The sequence below is a fragment of the Thamnophis sirtalis genome, unplaced genomic scaffold (assembly GCF_051295495.1).
Source record: "Thamnophis sirtalis isolate CommonGarterSnake01/CBP01778 unplaced genomic scaffold, rThaSir2_p1.2 scaffold_8, whole genome shotgun sequence".
Taxonomy (NCBI): Eukaryota; Metazoa; Chordata; class Lepidosauria; order Squamata; family Natricidae; genus Thamnophis; species Thamnophis sirtalis.
The window spans coordinates 18,606,915-18,623,776 of NW_028261388.1; the positions used below are offsets into that span (position 1 = coordinate 18,606,915).

The following is a 16,862-nucleotide window of genomic DNA, read 5'->3' on the forward strand; positions in this document are numbered from 1 at the left end:
CCATAGGGGGAAAATAGAAAAGTTGGGTCTGTAGCATTTATGCTTCCTCAAATACAAGAGTCTGATACTTTTCAATATAATTCAAGAGGGCTGTAGCAAGCACAGAAAAGAGCAGGAAACCCAACTTTGCACCATATTTATCTCAAAAAATGCAGCAATAAGGGAGCCCCATGGGCATCAATTGGTGGTCTTCTGAAGAAGGGCAGCGTAAAATAATGAAATCAAACAATGAGTGAAAACTCAGAATAATGTTTTATTGTATGGCTATTAAGCAAAACTAAGTTATACATTTCATTTCCTTTGTGAACAGATGATGAAAAGCCTCAAATAATTTTGCTATTTATCCATGGGCAGAATGACTATATTTGATAAACTGTAACTTTAAATTGAGCCAGTAATATAAATCTAGAGAAAAATTGCCAAAGTAGAAAACAAAACAAAAGCAACATATTATGAGTCTTAGGGGCCGCAGTGGTTAGAATGCAGCACTGCAGGCTACTTCTACTGACTGCCTGCAATTTGGCAGCTCCAATCTCACCATGCTCAAGGTTGACTCAGCCTTCCATCTTTCCAAGGTGGGTAAAATAAGGACCCAAATTGTTGGGGGCAAATATGCTGACACTGTAAACCGCTTAGATTGCTGTAAAGCACTGTGAAGCAGTGTATAAATTTAAGTGCTAGTGCTATATTGTTCCCATATGATCCTAGAAGTCAAGAATTCTGTCTTCCATTAGAGATATGATGTGGGAGTAGAAAGCTCCAGCTACCTACTTTTCCCACAAGGATATATAGGGTAGATGTTAAATAAATAAGGTAAAGAAGTACCAAAGGGACATAATGGCTCAGAGGTTAAAGACACTGAGTTTATCAGCTAGAAAGCTGACAGTCCGTGTTCGAGACCCAAGTGCTGTGGGATGGGATGAGCTCCCGTTCTTGCTCCAGCTTCTGCCCACCTAGCAATTCAAAAGCATGCAAATGTGAGTAGATAAATAGGTACCAGTTCGGTGGGGAGGAAGAAGTTCTTTGTATTCCTTGGCATATAGTGATACTGGTCACACGACCATGGAAATGGTATTCAGACATTGACTTCCTTGAGTAAGAAATGGAGATGAGCATGTCTAGAGTCAGACATGACTGGAGGAGGGAAACCTTTACCTTTAAGAAGTACCAAGACCTGCTCTGAACAATTGCCTAGAATTGTTCAAGTAGCTTGTGTTCCAATGCACAGAGGACAATGAGAGAACTTAGTCCTTGTGGTTTTCCTCCAAGCCACTTTGAAATAGGACCTGACTCCTTGTTTTCTTTTCCCAGAGGTGGGACAATAATTCTTTTTAAGAATCACCACATTATTTTTTAAATGCCATTAAAAAAAAGCAGGTATGTTTCTTATCACTCTTTTCAAGGGAAGTAGAACATCCTACTTCTACTTCACCGAGAGCACTCAAATTATCTTATTGAGTTGCTGGTGAGATGAATTTGGAATGGTGACCAGTGTTCCCATTTTATTCTGCTTATATCAGGAGTGGGAGAACTTAGGGCCCTTCAAAGGTTGCTGAGCTACAACTGTCAGCAACTTCCACCAGTGTGGTCAAAGTAGGAGATGCTGGGAGGTATAGTTCAGCAACTAGACTTCAGCAAGGTGACGAATATCTCCCTTCTGCTTATATATACATATGCATTCATTGTCAGCTTTGGAAGCCATATTAACACCGGATGCTTCCACACTTCCTTACTGGAGTTAAGATTTTCAGGAACGTTGACATTCATACCATTTGGAAAACCACTTGTTAACAGTCTCTTTAGATTGTCAAAGAAATTGATCTAGGAAATAGTTTATCTCCTGCAAAAAAAATAAAGTATCTTGTTTGGTTTCTGCACACTATGCCAACAGAACAGGTACAATTCAAATATGTGTGTGCACACGCACACGTATGCACAATTGGAATAAGGGCTTGATGCGTCTTTTCGCATCATAAAATTAGTCATGCTTTTTCTTCATTTATTAGCATCAGCAACTGTCAATGCAACTGAACCTAAATATAACAGTCTTCAAGAATTGTGTTGCGATTAAATTGACGTGAACAATATACATTGTCTCTGCATGTTAACTGGATAAAGATCAGTGTCTATTACAGGATTCACACTTCCAAAATGCAAGATTTCCCATCCTCATGGTTTAGCAGCCTGGGAAGTAAGGATGCTTCACTAACTTTGATCTCTGTTCCCAGCCTCTCTGATCTTAGCTGCCATCTGATTTTAGGCTTTGTGTTTTTCTTTCTTGTTTTCCGTCTTTCCATTTTCTTTTTGCTAACCTCATCGACCGTGTATAAGTTTTTAGAACATAAGAAACTACTCAAAATAAGACACATGTTTATTCTGAGTATAATCTGGCTTTCTTTGATAGAAAGACAGCCTAGTAGTCTCTACTTTTCTATTCACCTGTCAGCTCTAAGAATAATCTTCAGTGAACAAGAATTAATACTGGTGTTCCAAGTAAGGATCTCAGCCCTCCTTGTTTTGGTGATATGTTTCTAGACTTTGTCATGAACACAGATTCCATCATTGATATTTCTCCAGCTTGTCCACCATAACATAGTGCCATCTGGTGCTTTCTGATTTCTCCAGAGCAACTCCAGCAGCTGAAATTTCATATTTCACAAGGCTGTTAATTTTGTAGTTGTGTCTTCTGCCTGGCTGTCATCTTTGTTGCTCTGCGTTGTCAGAGTGTCAGTGGATTCCAGGTGGTTCTCCTCAATTTTTAAAGCAAGGTTGTCAAATCCAGTACTATCTGCCATTGGCAAGGTGGTTGAGGGAACTTCTGCAGTACGGGTTGGGGTGGAGCAATACATGATGAAGCCAATCATGATGACCACAAAGGCTAAGAGATACAGCACGGAAAACTGTCAGAGAGAGAGAGAAGGGGGGGGGGGGGTTGTACAGAGATGAATAGTCTTTTCCATACAAACATGGGTAACCATAACATTCATCTACCCTGATAGAATAGAATAATAACTTTATCGGCACTCTGAATGTGCACTAATCAGTATACATTAAAGTGAAATTTCATTGCATGCAGTTCTCAAAGGATCACCATCTGCAATATATGCTACATAAATGTAACAAAATAAATAAATACATTAATTATGCCTAAACATGGGCATCCAGAGGAGTGAGGGATATTACATGTGTTAAAACATCACTGCATAAACGATGTAAATGATATCATTTGCACCAAGTATAAGGTAAAGGTTCTCCTTGTGCTAGTCATTACCGACTCTAGGGGGCAGTGCTCATCACCATTTCAAAGCTGAAGGGCCAGCCCTGTCCAAAATCATCTCCGTGGCCATGTGGCTGGCATGACTAAATGCCGAAGGCGCACGGAACACTGTTACCTTCCCACCAAAGGTGATTTCTATTTTACTTGCATTTTTACATGCTTTTGAACTGCTAGGTTTGCAGAAGCTATGACAAGTAATGGTAGCTCAATCCGTTACGCGGCACTAGGGATTCGAACCGCCGAATTGCCAACCTTTCTGATTGACAAGCTCAGCGTCTTAGCCACTGAGCCACTGCATCCCTGTGCATCAATTATATGATGATACAAACAACCCCTCAATTTGTGTCATGTAGTATATGATAATATGATACAGTTGACATCAACATGGTTTATACTAGATGGCTAGGCATTTTGTGGGTTCTTTTTAACAGCAAAGGCTTTACTGAAACAACAGAGGATTCACTGTATCAAATTCTTTCAATTACAATGAATTACATAAATTACTGGGTTAACTCAAGACCTGTGCTATTTGATGGACAGATTGAGAAAATGGGAGAGGGAGGGTTAATTCTAGGCCTTGCGCCAATCTCACATCACTTTTTTGCTCTCTTTAGCCAGCTGTACTTTTCACCTTCCCTCCCATTATTGATTCAAACAATTTGACAAACAAACAACAGAAGAAAATGCAGTAAGTCTTAGGTCTAGCATTAGCTTCAATGTTCCTTCAAAACTGAAGATGATTTAGCTACAGGAGCAGATTTATGCTAGTGTCCCTTGGTATCTATCTTGAGCTTTGACCTTTGATTTTGGTATGTAAGCTGAAAATATGAAGTAGCAGCTCTAATTCAAGGCACCAAATCCATATGCAAAGGTGAGACTATCTCAAAATGTTTCATAACACTCTAATTTGGCAGTCATTCAAATCAGGAGACAGATCAGGAGCACTTTTGCTTCCAATGTAATATTTTAATTGCTGCCTGGTAGACAATGAAAATTACAGAATAGGCATGTATTTTTCGTGGCACGACAAAACCGCGCTCGTCAAAATCACGGAGCTAAAATCGCGGCGCTAAAGCCGTGACGTCATCACCACAAGTCATCACCGCCGCGGCAACAGCGCGGCAACAGAAGGGCGCTTTAAAACGGCGCCACAGCAGAAAGCCGACTTCAATTAAGGTAAGCGTTAGGATTAGGTTTAGGGGTTTGTTTTAGGGGTTTGTTTTAGGGTTAGGTTTAGGGTTAGGTTTAGGTTTAGGGTTAGGTTTAGGGTTAGGTTTAGGGTACTGAGTGCTTGGGAATGCGCGAATTTGCCCTCCGCGATTATGTCATCACAGTAGGGTCGCATTTTTCCTTAGCGCTTAGAACGGCGCGAATTAGTCTTCGCGCTTATGTCTCCGCAGATAAGGGCTTCACGGATTTGTGGTGGAACCGTATTTTTTTTTGCCCCTTTGACTTGGGGGAAGGGAACCCGAAGACTCATTCCCACAAAGACACTCTGATCTTTAGATAGAGGCATGATTTACTGCTTTTGGTCAGCAGTTGACCACATGGTTCCCCCCCCCCAAGGCTTCCCGAAATCACAAGAGTGCCCTAGAGCGCTCCTATATTAATATGCCTTTCCTGTTTCATTGGCAACTAAATGAAACAAGTTTGGCACCAGTGGTAGGATTCAGCCAGTTCGCACCACTTCGGGAGAACCGGTTGTTAACTTTCTGAGCAGTTTGGTGAACCGATTCTTGGAAGAAATCATTAGGGCAGAGAACCGGTTGTTAAATTACTTGAATCCCGCTACTGGTTGACACTCTCTTCTTTTGAGATGGTTTTCCAACCTCCAAGTCAAGTTTATAGCCCTGGAATTCCCAGTGTTTCCTATCCAAATATTAACTGGATCCAATCTGCTCAGTTTTTTCAAGGTCACCAAAGGTTGGCTAGATACCATTACCTGCTGTAATTGGGGAGTAATTATATTAACCATAATTAATTACATTTCTGTTGAAATATAAATGAAATGAAACCAAGTTTACTTTTCTGCCCTGACTCCTGGCACGTCACTCAAAATCAAAGTGCGGCCTTTGGTGGCCCAAATCGTCATGCATTCCTGCTGCAAACATTTAGAAGTCTTTAAATCCAATCACAAATAAAGTGTTATCCAATTAAACATTGGTCTGCACATATTTGAATGAATTGCTCTGAGGTGTGGAAAGCTCTGCTGTGGTAAGAAAAATGTAATTAGTTGGTTAAATATAATTCTTCTTCTGAGAAAAGAACCTATTAAGAATTCTGAGTAAGCTGAAAAGCTTCAATAATCTTTAATCAACAAGAGTTAGTGCAATAAAGGTTTGCTTTTGAAGGTAGCTTCATATCATTCCAGCTCTGTATTAAATATTCTGAACTCAAAGTTGCTTCTTCAAAACTGCCAAGCATGCTTATTTCCTATCCTTCTGTTGAAGCTCAAATAGGTGTGACTGAACTATGGACCTTATGAATGGAAACAAAAGCTGTTTGTGAGTCACTTCCTAAGCTTGCCTAATTCAACTGTCAATATTATAAAACACACAGCAAATCAATGTTATGGTATAAAGATGTTCTTGTCAGATACACACAATCCAGAGGTAGTATTCAGCAGGTTCTGACCAGTTCTAGAGAACCGGTAGCGGAAATTTTGAGTACTTTGGAGAACCGGTAAATACCACCTCTGACTCGCTCCTCCCCCATTTATTCTCTGCCTCCCAAGTCCCAGCTGATCAGGAGGGAATGGGGATTTTACAGTAACCTTCCCCTGCCATGCCCACCAAGCCACGCCCACAGAACCAGTAGTAAAAAAAAATGAATTCCACCACTGACACAATCCAATCAGAAGTACAAAAGTGGTCTGTATGGAGAACAAAGAGCTTTAAAACCAAAAGAAACTGCTCTTTTGGGCTTGAAATTAGCTGGAGGCCAAGAATCTGAGACAGCAGTTTTGCTAGGAAAATGACCTTTTGGAGTCATAAGTCTAAGCTTCTTAAAAGAAGCTTAATTTCCTCCCCACACAGACATTTTAGCAAATCAGTTATCCAAATGCAGTAGATAATGCCAATTTACCACTATAAAACATTCTGTGTTGGAGACTTGCAGCAAGCCCGCAGAGTTCACCAAATAAACCAGAGTAAACTTTTACGGTTTGTTTGTTTATTTGTTTGTTTGAATCCCTAGTGCTGCGTAATGGAGTGAGCTCCTGTTACTTGTCCCAGCTTCTGCCAACCTAGAAGTTCGAAAGCAGGCAAAAGTAAAAATAGAAAAATAGGAACCACGTTTGCTGGAAAAGTAACAGCATTCCATGCGCCTTAGGCGTTTAGTCATGCCATCCACATGACCACGGAGACATCTTTGGACAGCGCTGGCTCTTTGGCTTTGAAACGGAGATTAGCACTGCCCCCTAGAGTCAGGAACGACTAGCGCATATGTGCTACTTTTACCTTAAACTTTCAAGGTCTTATTCAGACCATGGGGTTATTATCTCTGGGGATCTTACAGAGAGCTAGCCTCTTTTCATGGTAATATGTGCTCTGACTTTTCCAAATTGCTATTCTCTCAACGCGGTGGCACCACAGATCTCAAAATTCAGGGCAGTTTCAGGAGCCCAAGTTTTAGGGAAACGCAACACTGCTTGTGTTCATACTTTTGAACTAATTCACAAAAATGCTTAGTTTGCTTTTAGCGGAGTACGACATGTGTTCCCAGCAAGTGTGGTTTCGAAATTGTGGTTTTGACTCAGTGAAAAATAAAATCAAAATGATAATAAGTCAACAAGTCAGAGTTAAAATGATAGGGAAACTTTTTTTTAATTCCAAGAATTTCACCAGCTATAGACAAGGAACAGAAACGGTTTTCCATTGGAAAATGAAGAGGAAAATTGGGATATTAAAGAGAGGCTTAATAAATCCAGCAAAGCTGCACGCTTCTATATTTTACTACTGAATTTTGGGGAGGTGACCTATGAGGGCTCTTGGGGCCATAAAAGGAGACTTGGGGTTCCATGTAGCCACTAGCTGTCCTAATTTAAGCTAATGTGAGTAACTGCCCACCTCATTTGTTGTCTGCTGTATGATCAGTCACTTAACAGTCACAACTGCATTACCAGGGAAGGTGGCTAACATCGTTTTATTCCACAAAAAAATAAGGTATCTGCAGATACTCTTTTATTCTTTGTGCATCTGACGTAGTCTACGAAAAAGTCTGCTGTAATAAATGTGAATTCTAATCAACAAACATTAACACTACAATAAATCAGTTAGTTATTAAAGGGTTGCAAAACTGCTGATGCTTTAAACCTTATTCCAATCATACTTGAACGTCCTCAGTTATCGGGATCCAGGTTTCACTTACCTTGTAGCCAAACAGGAAAAGTCCAAAGAAAAGACTGTAGAGATCAGCTGTCAGGATGCCCAAATTGACGGAGGTGGCACTGGTCACTCTAATCACAATCGGCATGAAGCTGTACAGCCCAAACATGCACAAGGCAAAAGCCACGAAGAGCAGGGCTGGAGAAGAAATCAACGACTTGTCAGTTTAGAGATCGAATCTCAAGAAGATAAAGGTGGGGCAAGATGAAACACCAATACTGAGAAATTGCTTTCCCACCCATCCCCTCCATCACCAATACTTTTGTAAAACTGTCCTAATCTATGTCAGGGGTGTCAAAGTCAAGGCCCAGGGGCCAGATCTGGCCCATTGGGTGCTTAGATCTGGCCCATGGAGCCAATCTGGAAACAGTGACGGACCAGCTTGCGGTGCCATTGGCAGAAAAAACGGAGCTCCATTTTCACTGGCAGAGGGTCATCGCAGCCAAAATGGGCTTAGGAGCCCATTTTCACTGGCAAAGCGCTCAGGCCACTAAAGGTGCCCACGACACAAGTGAGGTTGAGTTGGCCATGCCCACCCTGGTCACACCCATCTCGGTCCCCCGAGCAGGGTTGGGTTCTGGCTGCTGCTACTGCCGGTTTGCTCAGGGACGCACATGTGCAGTACTACCTTATTACCCTCCCGGCCTTCTGTAAAGCCACTAAGTCCTGGCTGTTCTGGCAGGCTGCGGGCTGTTAAAGGACCCAGCCCCGTTTTAACTGTGACTGTTGTGGATTTTAAAATTGTTTATATTGCCTTATTTATTCCCTCCCCTGTTTATTGTGAGCCGGCCGGAGTCCTTCAGGAATGGGCGGCATACAAAACCAATAAACCTAACCTAACCTAACTAAAAAAAAAATGTAAACCTACTCGGCCGAACCGGTCCAAACCGGTAGGAACCTACCTCTACCCCTGAGGTCAAAAACAATCCTGATGCGGCCCCCTGATCTATGTGCATATTGTCCCAAAACAGGTGAGACAACAATATCCCCAATCCCTAACTGCTGATCTTGCTGGCTGGCAATGAACAGTAGCCAAACAACAGATGGGAATTCAAGACTGCTAAATTAAACTCTTATTGACGATTAATGTTATATCCACAGACTTCTATAGCAAATGGAGATGACTTCAAAATGAAGACATATACAGAGTGACTTCATTTTGCATTTATTATGCAGGGAAGATTGAGTTTAATTGTACTGATCCTTTATATTTGATGCAAGCAGAATATCTGGATTTTACACAGTTTTTTAAAATTGGTAACTACATAGCATTGCAAAAAAAAAAACAACAATCCTCTCTAGCCCCACTTTGTTATTTATTTTAATTCACTAGGTAACATAATGAAAGTAGGCCTGATTTGCAAAACAATTCAGTTTATTCGTTCCTATTCCAACACTCATACATACCAATTTTCCAGTTCCACTGAATATTAGCTATGTCTCTGTGTTCCACAATAGCTCTAAAAATGGCAGGGGGAAAAGAGGAGGAAGAATAAAAACAGAAAAGAAATGTTCATTAAAATTTGAGGCTATTGTTTTCAGAGTCTAGAATAAAATAACAAGTAATAGATTAAATTAATAGATAAATCAGCTTATAACAAATTAACCTTTACTTAAAAGTTAGTTCCACATCTCAATGGTCATAATGTATAGAATTACAGTTTTTAGACACATTTTCTTGCTCCTTAAAGAAGAACAGATTTATAACCGCATAAACTTTAGAGAAAGGAGTCCAATTTGTCAAATAAATTTTCTTAAAATAAAACATTGTGCTACAAAGTGTTGGGGGGGGGTAGGATTCAGATGATGGTGATATATTAAATGTGTAATACGTTTTTGATGGGTTGAAAACCGTAACACAGAAGTTAAGAGGTTTGGTGGTGGTGTTTTTTTTTAAAAAAACCAGAACTTTCCAAAGCTCAACTAAAACTCTTTAAAATGGTTTTATTGCATTCAAGTACACAAGTCTATATCTCAACATTTGGTGTATCAAAAAATAGATATTCATAGTATATTATAATGGACAAGAAGTTTACTAACTGAAACATATTTACTTGTTAAATCAATCAAGAATTAAATCAGGACAGAAAGGATTAAAATGGAAATTAAAAGCCTACTTATTTAATATTCCTTCCACATCCTTTTCTCAAAGTTAATCAGCATTTATAAAGAAACTAAAGAAGTATATTTATTCTTTAACATTTTTTTCTCACTTCTTTTTACCAGAAATCTGTTCTAAAACAAAAGTGTGTGTGTATGTGTGTGCGTATGCGTGTGTGTGTGAGAGAGAGAGAGATTAGAATAGAATAACAATTGATTTAGTCATTTGACCATATCAAAAGTATAAAACTGGTCCAAATATACAAGTAGATGCAAAGAAAACAATAGTTCATAATATGTCATCACCCCTACAGTTAAGACCTGAAGTAAATCCATTCTCTTCTAAATGGCCTTTGATATGTAAGAGTGTGATCTTACTAATAATATGCAGGTTTGTTCCCTGACCTCCCTTGAACTATTTCAGTTATATAAGGAACCACACCCAGAAATTCAGCTTGCTATTAATATTAAGTATTACTTAAGAAACAGTACGAAGAACACTGTGCTAGCAGCTAATTCCCAGCTTCAGACTTTATTAGTCTAGTTATTACAATCAAATAAGTCAGTATGGAGAATGTGAATCCTTTTATAGACAGCAAGTCAGTCCATATGACAAAAAACATGAGAAGAACTGTTTCAAATCATTCAGAGAGATTCTATAATTTTGGTCACCATACTACTTAAAAGATGCTGAGACTTTGGAAAAAGTTCAGAGAAGAGCAACTAAGATGACCAAAGGCCTGGAGACTAAACCATATGAAGAACGGCTGCAGGTTTTTGGGTCTGGCTAGTCTAAAGAAAAGAAGAATTAGGGGTGACATGATAGCAGTATTTCAGTATCTGAGAGGCTGCCACAAAGAAGAGGGGGTCAACTTATTCTTCAAAGCACCAGAGGGCAAGACAAGAAATACCAGTTGGAAACTAAACGAAGAGAGAAACAACCTGGAATTAAGGAGAAACTTCCTAACAGTGGGGACAATCAATCAGTGGAACAGCTTGCCTTCAGAAATCGTGGGGGCTCCATCACTGGAGATTTTTTAAGAAGAGCCTGGACAGTCACTTGTCTGACATAGTACAGGTTCTCCTGCTTGAGCAGGGGGCTGGACTAAAAAACCTCCAAGGTCTCGTCCAGCTCTACTGTATTCAATTCTAATTCTAATTCTAACTATGTAATTACAAATAAGAGTTGGGAATTTGAAGGACCAACATAGATGTCTTACAAATTCTAAAGTAAATAAGCAAACCTAGAAATGAAACAGTGACATGAACAGTTGAATTTCTGCTAACTGAAACCGTAAAAGATAAACAGTCAGTAGCAATGATTGCAGAAAGTCAGGATCTGAACTTACTAATGGTTAACCTCACAGAATCTTTAATTCCATGACTAATTCTATGAAAGTCAAAGCGATTATTTGCATGAATAACCATTGGCTGGACTTGACAATCCATCCGACTGCACAATCAGCTCATAAACGGATGAATACTGAATTCAGGCTATGAAATGTGCACATTAGATCAGGCCAGCAAATCAAAACTTATTTATCTTCAGATGTTAAGGTGCAATCTGAGAGCTTCCCCTGTAACCTTGTGTCCTGTTTACTATGGAAGGTAAGAGGTACAAATAGGAAAAGACACAAAAAGTTGAGGAGAAGCAATAAATATAAGAAAGCTTGATGATGGCCCAAGTCAAGAAATGTGAAGATCTCGCCTGATCTCGCCCTTGCAAGTCCACAGATGCTCAAACACCCACAAAGGTTAATTGCGATGTTAACAAGGGATTAATAATTACACCCACCAAATACATAAGAGAGAAACCATTCTGTGATGTGAATGTTTTTCTTAATTACAATTGCAATACTTAATAGTAGATCCTTACAGCTGTAGACCGCTGAGAACAGTCCCAAACAAGCCCACCATTCCTAGAAACTCCATTCTGCTCAGATTTTTCACAATGTATTCCTCACTCACATTCGAAATGGCATATAATGAAGCGCCAAGGAGGACTAAGACATCTCCAATCACTACGTCACTTCCTGCACAGAAAACAGAGACAATAACAACAGAGGGAATTTGAATGGTAAAATTAAAAAGGGTGATTAATAACATTTCCAATATTGAAGTCTTTATGAGGAGTCTCCTTTCTCCTTCTTCTTTTATATATATAAAAATGGCTGCGTGTATGTGTGTGTGTTCCAGCATAATACTGGAACGCCTCGAACAATCTCAACCAAACTTGATACACAGATGACTTACTCTCTGGAAACAAATACTGTGGGGGTAAAGGTAAAGGTTCCCCTTGCACATATGTTCTAGTCGTTCCCAACTCTAGGGGGCAGTGCTCATCTCCGTTTCAAAGCTGAAGAGCCAGCATTGTCCAAAGACGTCTCCGTGGTCATGTGGCTGGCATGACTAAATGCCGAAGGTGCACGGAACACTGTTACCTTCCCACCAAAGGTGGTTCCTATTTTTCTACTTGCATTTTTTAAATGTGCTTTCAAACTGCTAGGTTGGCAGAAGCTGGGACAAATAACAGGAGCTCATTCCATTACGTGGCGCTAGGGATTTGGACCACCAAACTGCTGATCTTTCTGATCGACAAGCTCAGTGTCTTAGCCACTGAGCCACCCCTAACACTTCTCGGGGTGTGTGTTCTGTTAAGATACAGCCTGTTGTGCCTTAAAATGGCTTCCACCGTACTGCCGTAAAGTAGCTTCTACGGTATAGCCCAGTGGAGTTGCCATGGTAATGGCTTCACAGGACTCCACAAGGGGGTTCCCCCTGGAGAGGGGGAAAATTCAACATTAGAAATTGCATTTGGTCCAGATATTTTCAATAAAATCAGGACTTTTCCCATCTAATACAGGATTAGGATAAATAAATACCCGGGCAACGGTATGTGGCCCTCAATGAAATTGAGTTTGACACCACTGGACTATTCCTTTCGAATGGAAGCATCTTGGTGCTTTCTAAACAAATATAAATGAGGGGACCCTGGAGTGCTGTGGTTCATGGGGTGGTAAAGAGTCGGACACAACTTAGCGACTGAAGAACCTTTTAATTCAATCAGTGTAAAAACTATTATGAGCAGCGAATTCTATTTGATAAGATATTTCTGTACAAAGCAAACATATTACCTGATCTTGGATATTTTAAGAACTCCAGCAGAAACCGCACATTCAGTTAATGTCAATGATTATCTTGTCCAGAATCTTAGATTTCCTCCCCACATCTCTCTCTGTATTTTGCATTAATGGCTTAATTTAACTTTCCATGAAAATCAATAGATCAATCTCCTTAAGAGCTAGACCAAAGTTCTGCATTTCGGAAAGGTTCCAAAGGGATGTTATTTTATTTTATTTTCTGGCCAAGACTTTTAGTCCTTGTTTTACTAAGCCTTGCTGCAACATGATCCTATTAAGAACCTTGCTCAATGTCCAAATTGTTCTTTTCAACAGAAATGCACATTTTTTTATGGGCGGGGGATATTTTTCCAGGCAGAGCAACAAGTCTTTTAAATAAGTGATATTAAACAAATGAAAAATTTCTGAGGATTACGTTGCTATTGTAAGAGGGTAAGAGCTATTGGACTTCTGCCTATCATTAGGGCAGCCAGAGACTTCACCATGTGGGTCCTTTATTGAACTTATGATTTTATCTAGAATATGAATCTCGTACTTAAAAAAAAACACGTATGAAACTTAAAAGGTAGGTGCAGCTTCCAGGGAAGAAATTGTGAGCCGAAGATGGTTCTGCTAAAAGCAGATTCAAAGATTTGCACCACAATGAAAAGTCAGCCAGTAGACCAGTTCTTCATAATTCCTCTCCAGGTAAGAAGAGGACGTAAGATCACTGACAAGGGCTCCAAACAGTTGCTCCTCACAAGGAGACTACAAAAGAGAGTTTTCTGGCAGCTATGAGAAACAAGGAAATAGCCATCTTTGGCTCAAACTGGGAGGGGGGAGGAAGGTCAGCATATTCTAAAGGACACAGAGTTCATACTCAGGTAGTCCCTGATTTACAACCATTCATTTAGTGATGGTCTCAAATTACATCAACATTGAAAAATGTGACTTACGACTGTTTTTCACACTTACAACCATTTCATCATCTCCACAGTTACAAGATCAAAATTCAGACGCTTGGCAACTGACTCATATTTATGACGGTTGCAGAATTCCAGAGTCATGGGATCCCGTTTTGCAACCTTCTGACAAGCAAAATCAATGGGCAAGTCCAATTCACAAAACAACCATGTTACTCACTTAACAACAAGCAAGCAAGGTCATAAAATAAAGCAAAACTACTTTTAGAACATAGAATAACAGAGTTGGAAGGGACCTTGGAGGTCATCTAGTCCAAACCCTGCTTGAACTGGAACAGTGCCATCGTATCTGCCTTAGTCCTTCTTAGCGACAGAAATTTTGGGCTCAGCTGTGGCCATGAGTTGAGGACTATCTGAACTTTATTTTCTAATCACTTTGGGAAATTGCTTTTAATTGCTTTTCAGCTATGAAGAATCTTTGGATCGGCAAGTCTGAAAAACTTTTTGAAGATTCCTTTAATCTTTAGTGAAAGATGTTCCAAATACATGTTTAAGGACTTCAAACATATTTTTTTGGGAATGAACAAAAAAAAAAGAGTAATTAGAAATTTGATTAGAAATGAACTAAGGGCCCAGATGGATTTTGGAGTCCTTCACATAGAAAATTCTTTTGTTTTGAATTCTTAAAAAAATAAACATGATAGGATAAGCCTTTGAAGGTTGAACACCAGAAGGGAAGCTGAAGGAACAAAGATTACAAGGAGAAGAACACTTACATTTCACTTACTCATATAGAATGAAGCAAAATATTTTAACGCTGGACATCTCAAAGGATATTTTTGAATAATGGGCCCCAAAGTTAATATTTAGAATATCTTCCTCTATAGGCAGACCATATTTAAAAGATGTTATGCCAGAGGGATAAATTACTGGACAAGCATGCGGACAATCTGAAAGGATTAAGAAATAATAGGCTTCAAGAATGGTATGGAAAAAGATGCTACACTAGATATATTAAAAGAAACTGGCTGATGTCTTAATTATAACAGACACACAAGTAGCAAACCAAGAGACCTAGATAATTTTTCCAATTACATAAGAGGCCTCTTAAAGCTTTAGAGAATTGAGTGGCCGAGTTAAGAACTGTATGAATAGAGGGGTTGGCAGCAAAGGGCTGGATTTTCCTTCCCATTCCCCAAGAACTGCATGGAATAAGGGATGGAATACGGTGGCAGGGAGGGAGGGGTCTCAGATGCTTTCCTCACCACAAATGTCAAACCTTGGAGGAAGACAATTGCTCCCCATGTTTTGGAGAAGACCACAGGACCGTGAAGGCGGACCAATGGCATGCGTGCCACAGGTGGCACACGGTGCCCTCTCTGTGGGCCCGCGAACCGTCATCTCAGTTCTGCTCTGCCGCGCATACGTGCATGCCACCTTGGTCTTCGGGTCTCTGTTGCACCTGCATGGGGGGTGGGGCATGTCTGGGGGGCCCACACGCACATGCATGGAAGTGGGGCATATGCGGGGGTGAGGCGCATGCAAGGAACAAGGCACATGCGGGGTCGGGGGCGTGCAAGTGGCTTTGCACAAGCGTCGGGGGAGAGGTCATGCGGGGGCCACATGCGCATATGTGGGATGGTGAGGAACATGCACGGGGCTAGCCCATGAATTGCATTTTGGTGGTTCGGACACATTCTCGCGCATGTGTGAGCTTTAGGCACTCAGTCCATCACTGGCATAGTAGAGCAATGGCTAACCTTTTTCTCCTCATGTGCTGAAATCGTGCACATACACAACGCATCTTCCCACACCCATAATGCAATGCGCCCTGACCCTTGCGCATACGTGCTCCCCCGTCCTTCCCCTTCACATGCGCATGCCCCCATGCCCCATTTTTGGCCTAGCAGGCCTCCCTGAAGCCTCCTGAGACCAAAAGCCAAGCACAGGAGCACACACACTCCCGCCCGCTCCCCCTGTGCATGCATGTGACACCCCCCCACACTTTCCCTGTGCATGCACACACCCCCATGCCCCATTTTGGGCCTAGCAGGCCTCCCTGAAGCCTTCTGAAAGCAAAAATGTGATGAGAAAGGATGTGCCATGCCCGTGCTCCCCCCACGCCCCCGTGCATGCACGTGTGTCTCCCGCATGTCCGGCAGAGACCTAAAAATCAGTTGGTTGGCGGGAGGCATGCACGGTAGAGCTGAGCTGGGTGACAGCTCGCGTGCCCACAGAGAGAGCTCCATGTGCCCCCTGTGGCATGCATGCCATAGGTTCACCATCACAAGCATAGGATATGCTGCAGGAGAAGCAAAAAACAGTAAGCTTTTTTTGCAGCTAAGGTGAAAAACCTGAAGCACAGTGATACTGCAAGTATCTTGAATAGCAAAATATGAATCAAGGATTTTTCTCTAAGCTACCTCCCCCCCTTCTACTATCTAAAGAAAGCAGTAATTGTATATCTACTATCAGATTTCCTCATAAGAACAGTTCGTGACATTTCCATCCAAAGAGAAACTTACTCACTGTGCCAGGATAAATAAGCAATAAAAACAGAGTATTGCTGTAAGTCAGCAGCCCCCAATCGTTTGGGCACCAGGGACCAGTTCTGCGGAGAAACGTTTTTCTGCTGACCGGAAGGGGCATGGTTTTGCCTGCTGCCTACACCCCATCAATGGGGCTTCCCGTGTTTGCATGGCCCAGTTTCTGGCATGCTGCGGCCCAGTGCCAGTCCACAGACTGGGGGTTAGGTACCCTTGCCGTGACGCTCTCTACACTCAGTCAAGTCATTGATCTATTAAGCCATTAACACATGGATGGGCAATCGGTTACTTACATCCCACTGATGCTTACCACACACCCAGCTCCCTGCACATCCTCAAATGGCTCATCTTTTTGGCCCATATGTGGAATTGGAGGGATTTTTAAAGGGCAAAGCGGATTGACTTAAGTCTTGCAATGGCGTAAGGCACATTTTTTTTTCCTTTAAAATAAATCCACCCACAACAAAAAATTGGTTATGTTTTCTCAATACACTTAGTCCTCATGACAATTG

General features: G+C 41.0%; 1 protein-coding gene across 1 annotated transcript in view; it reads right to left on the minus strand.

Annotated features, from left to right (window-relative positions):
- Positions 1-244: 244 nt before the first annotated feature.
- The window catches only part of SLC35F2 (solute carrier family 35 member F2), a 38,389-nt gene continuing 21,771 nt past the window's right edge, over positions 245-16,862 (minus strand). Inside the window, exons 5-8 of the mRNA XM_087721179.1 lie at positions 11,639-11,795; positions 9,070-9,122; positions 7,646-7,800; positions 245-2,900 (exon numbers count right to left, since the gene is read on the minus strand). Of these exons, the coding sequence (XP_087577305.1) occupies positions 2,655-2,900; positions 7,646-7,800; positions 9,070-9,122; positions 11,639-11,795 (611 nt within the window). The 3' untranslated portion in view covers positions 245-2,654. The remainder of the gene's footprint in view (positions 2,901-7,645; positions 7,801-9,069; positions 9,123-11,638; positions 11,796-16,862) is intronic.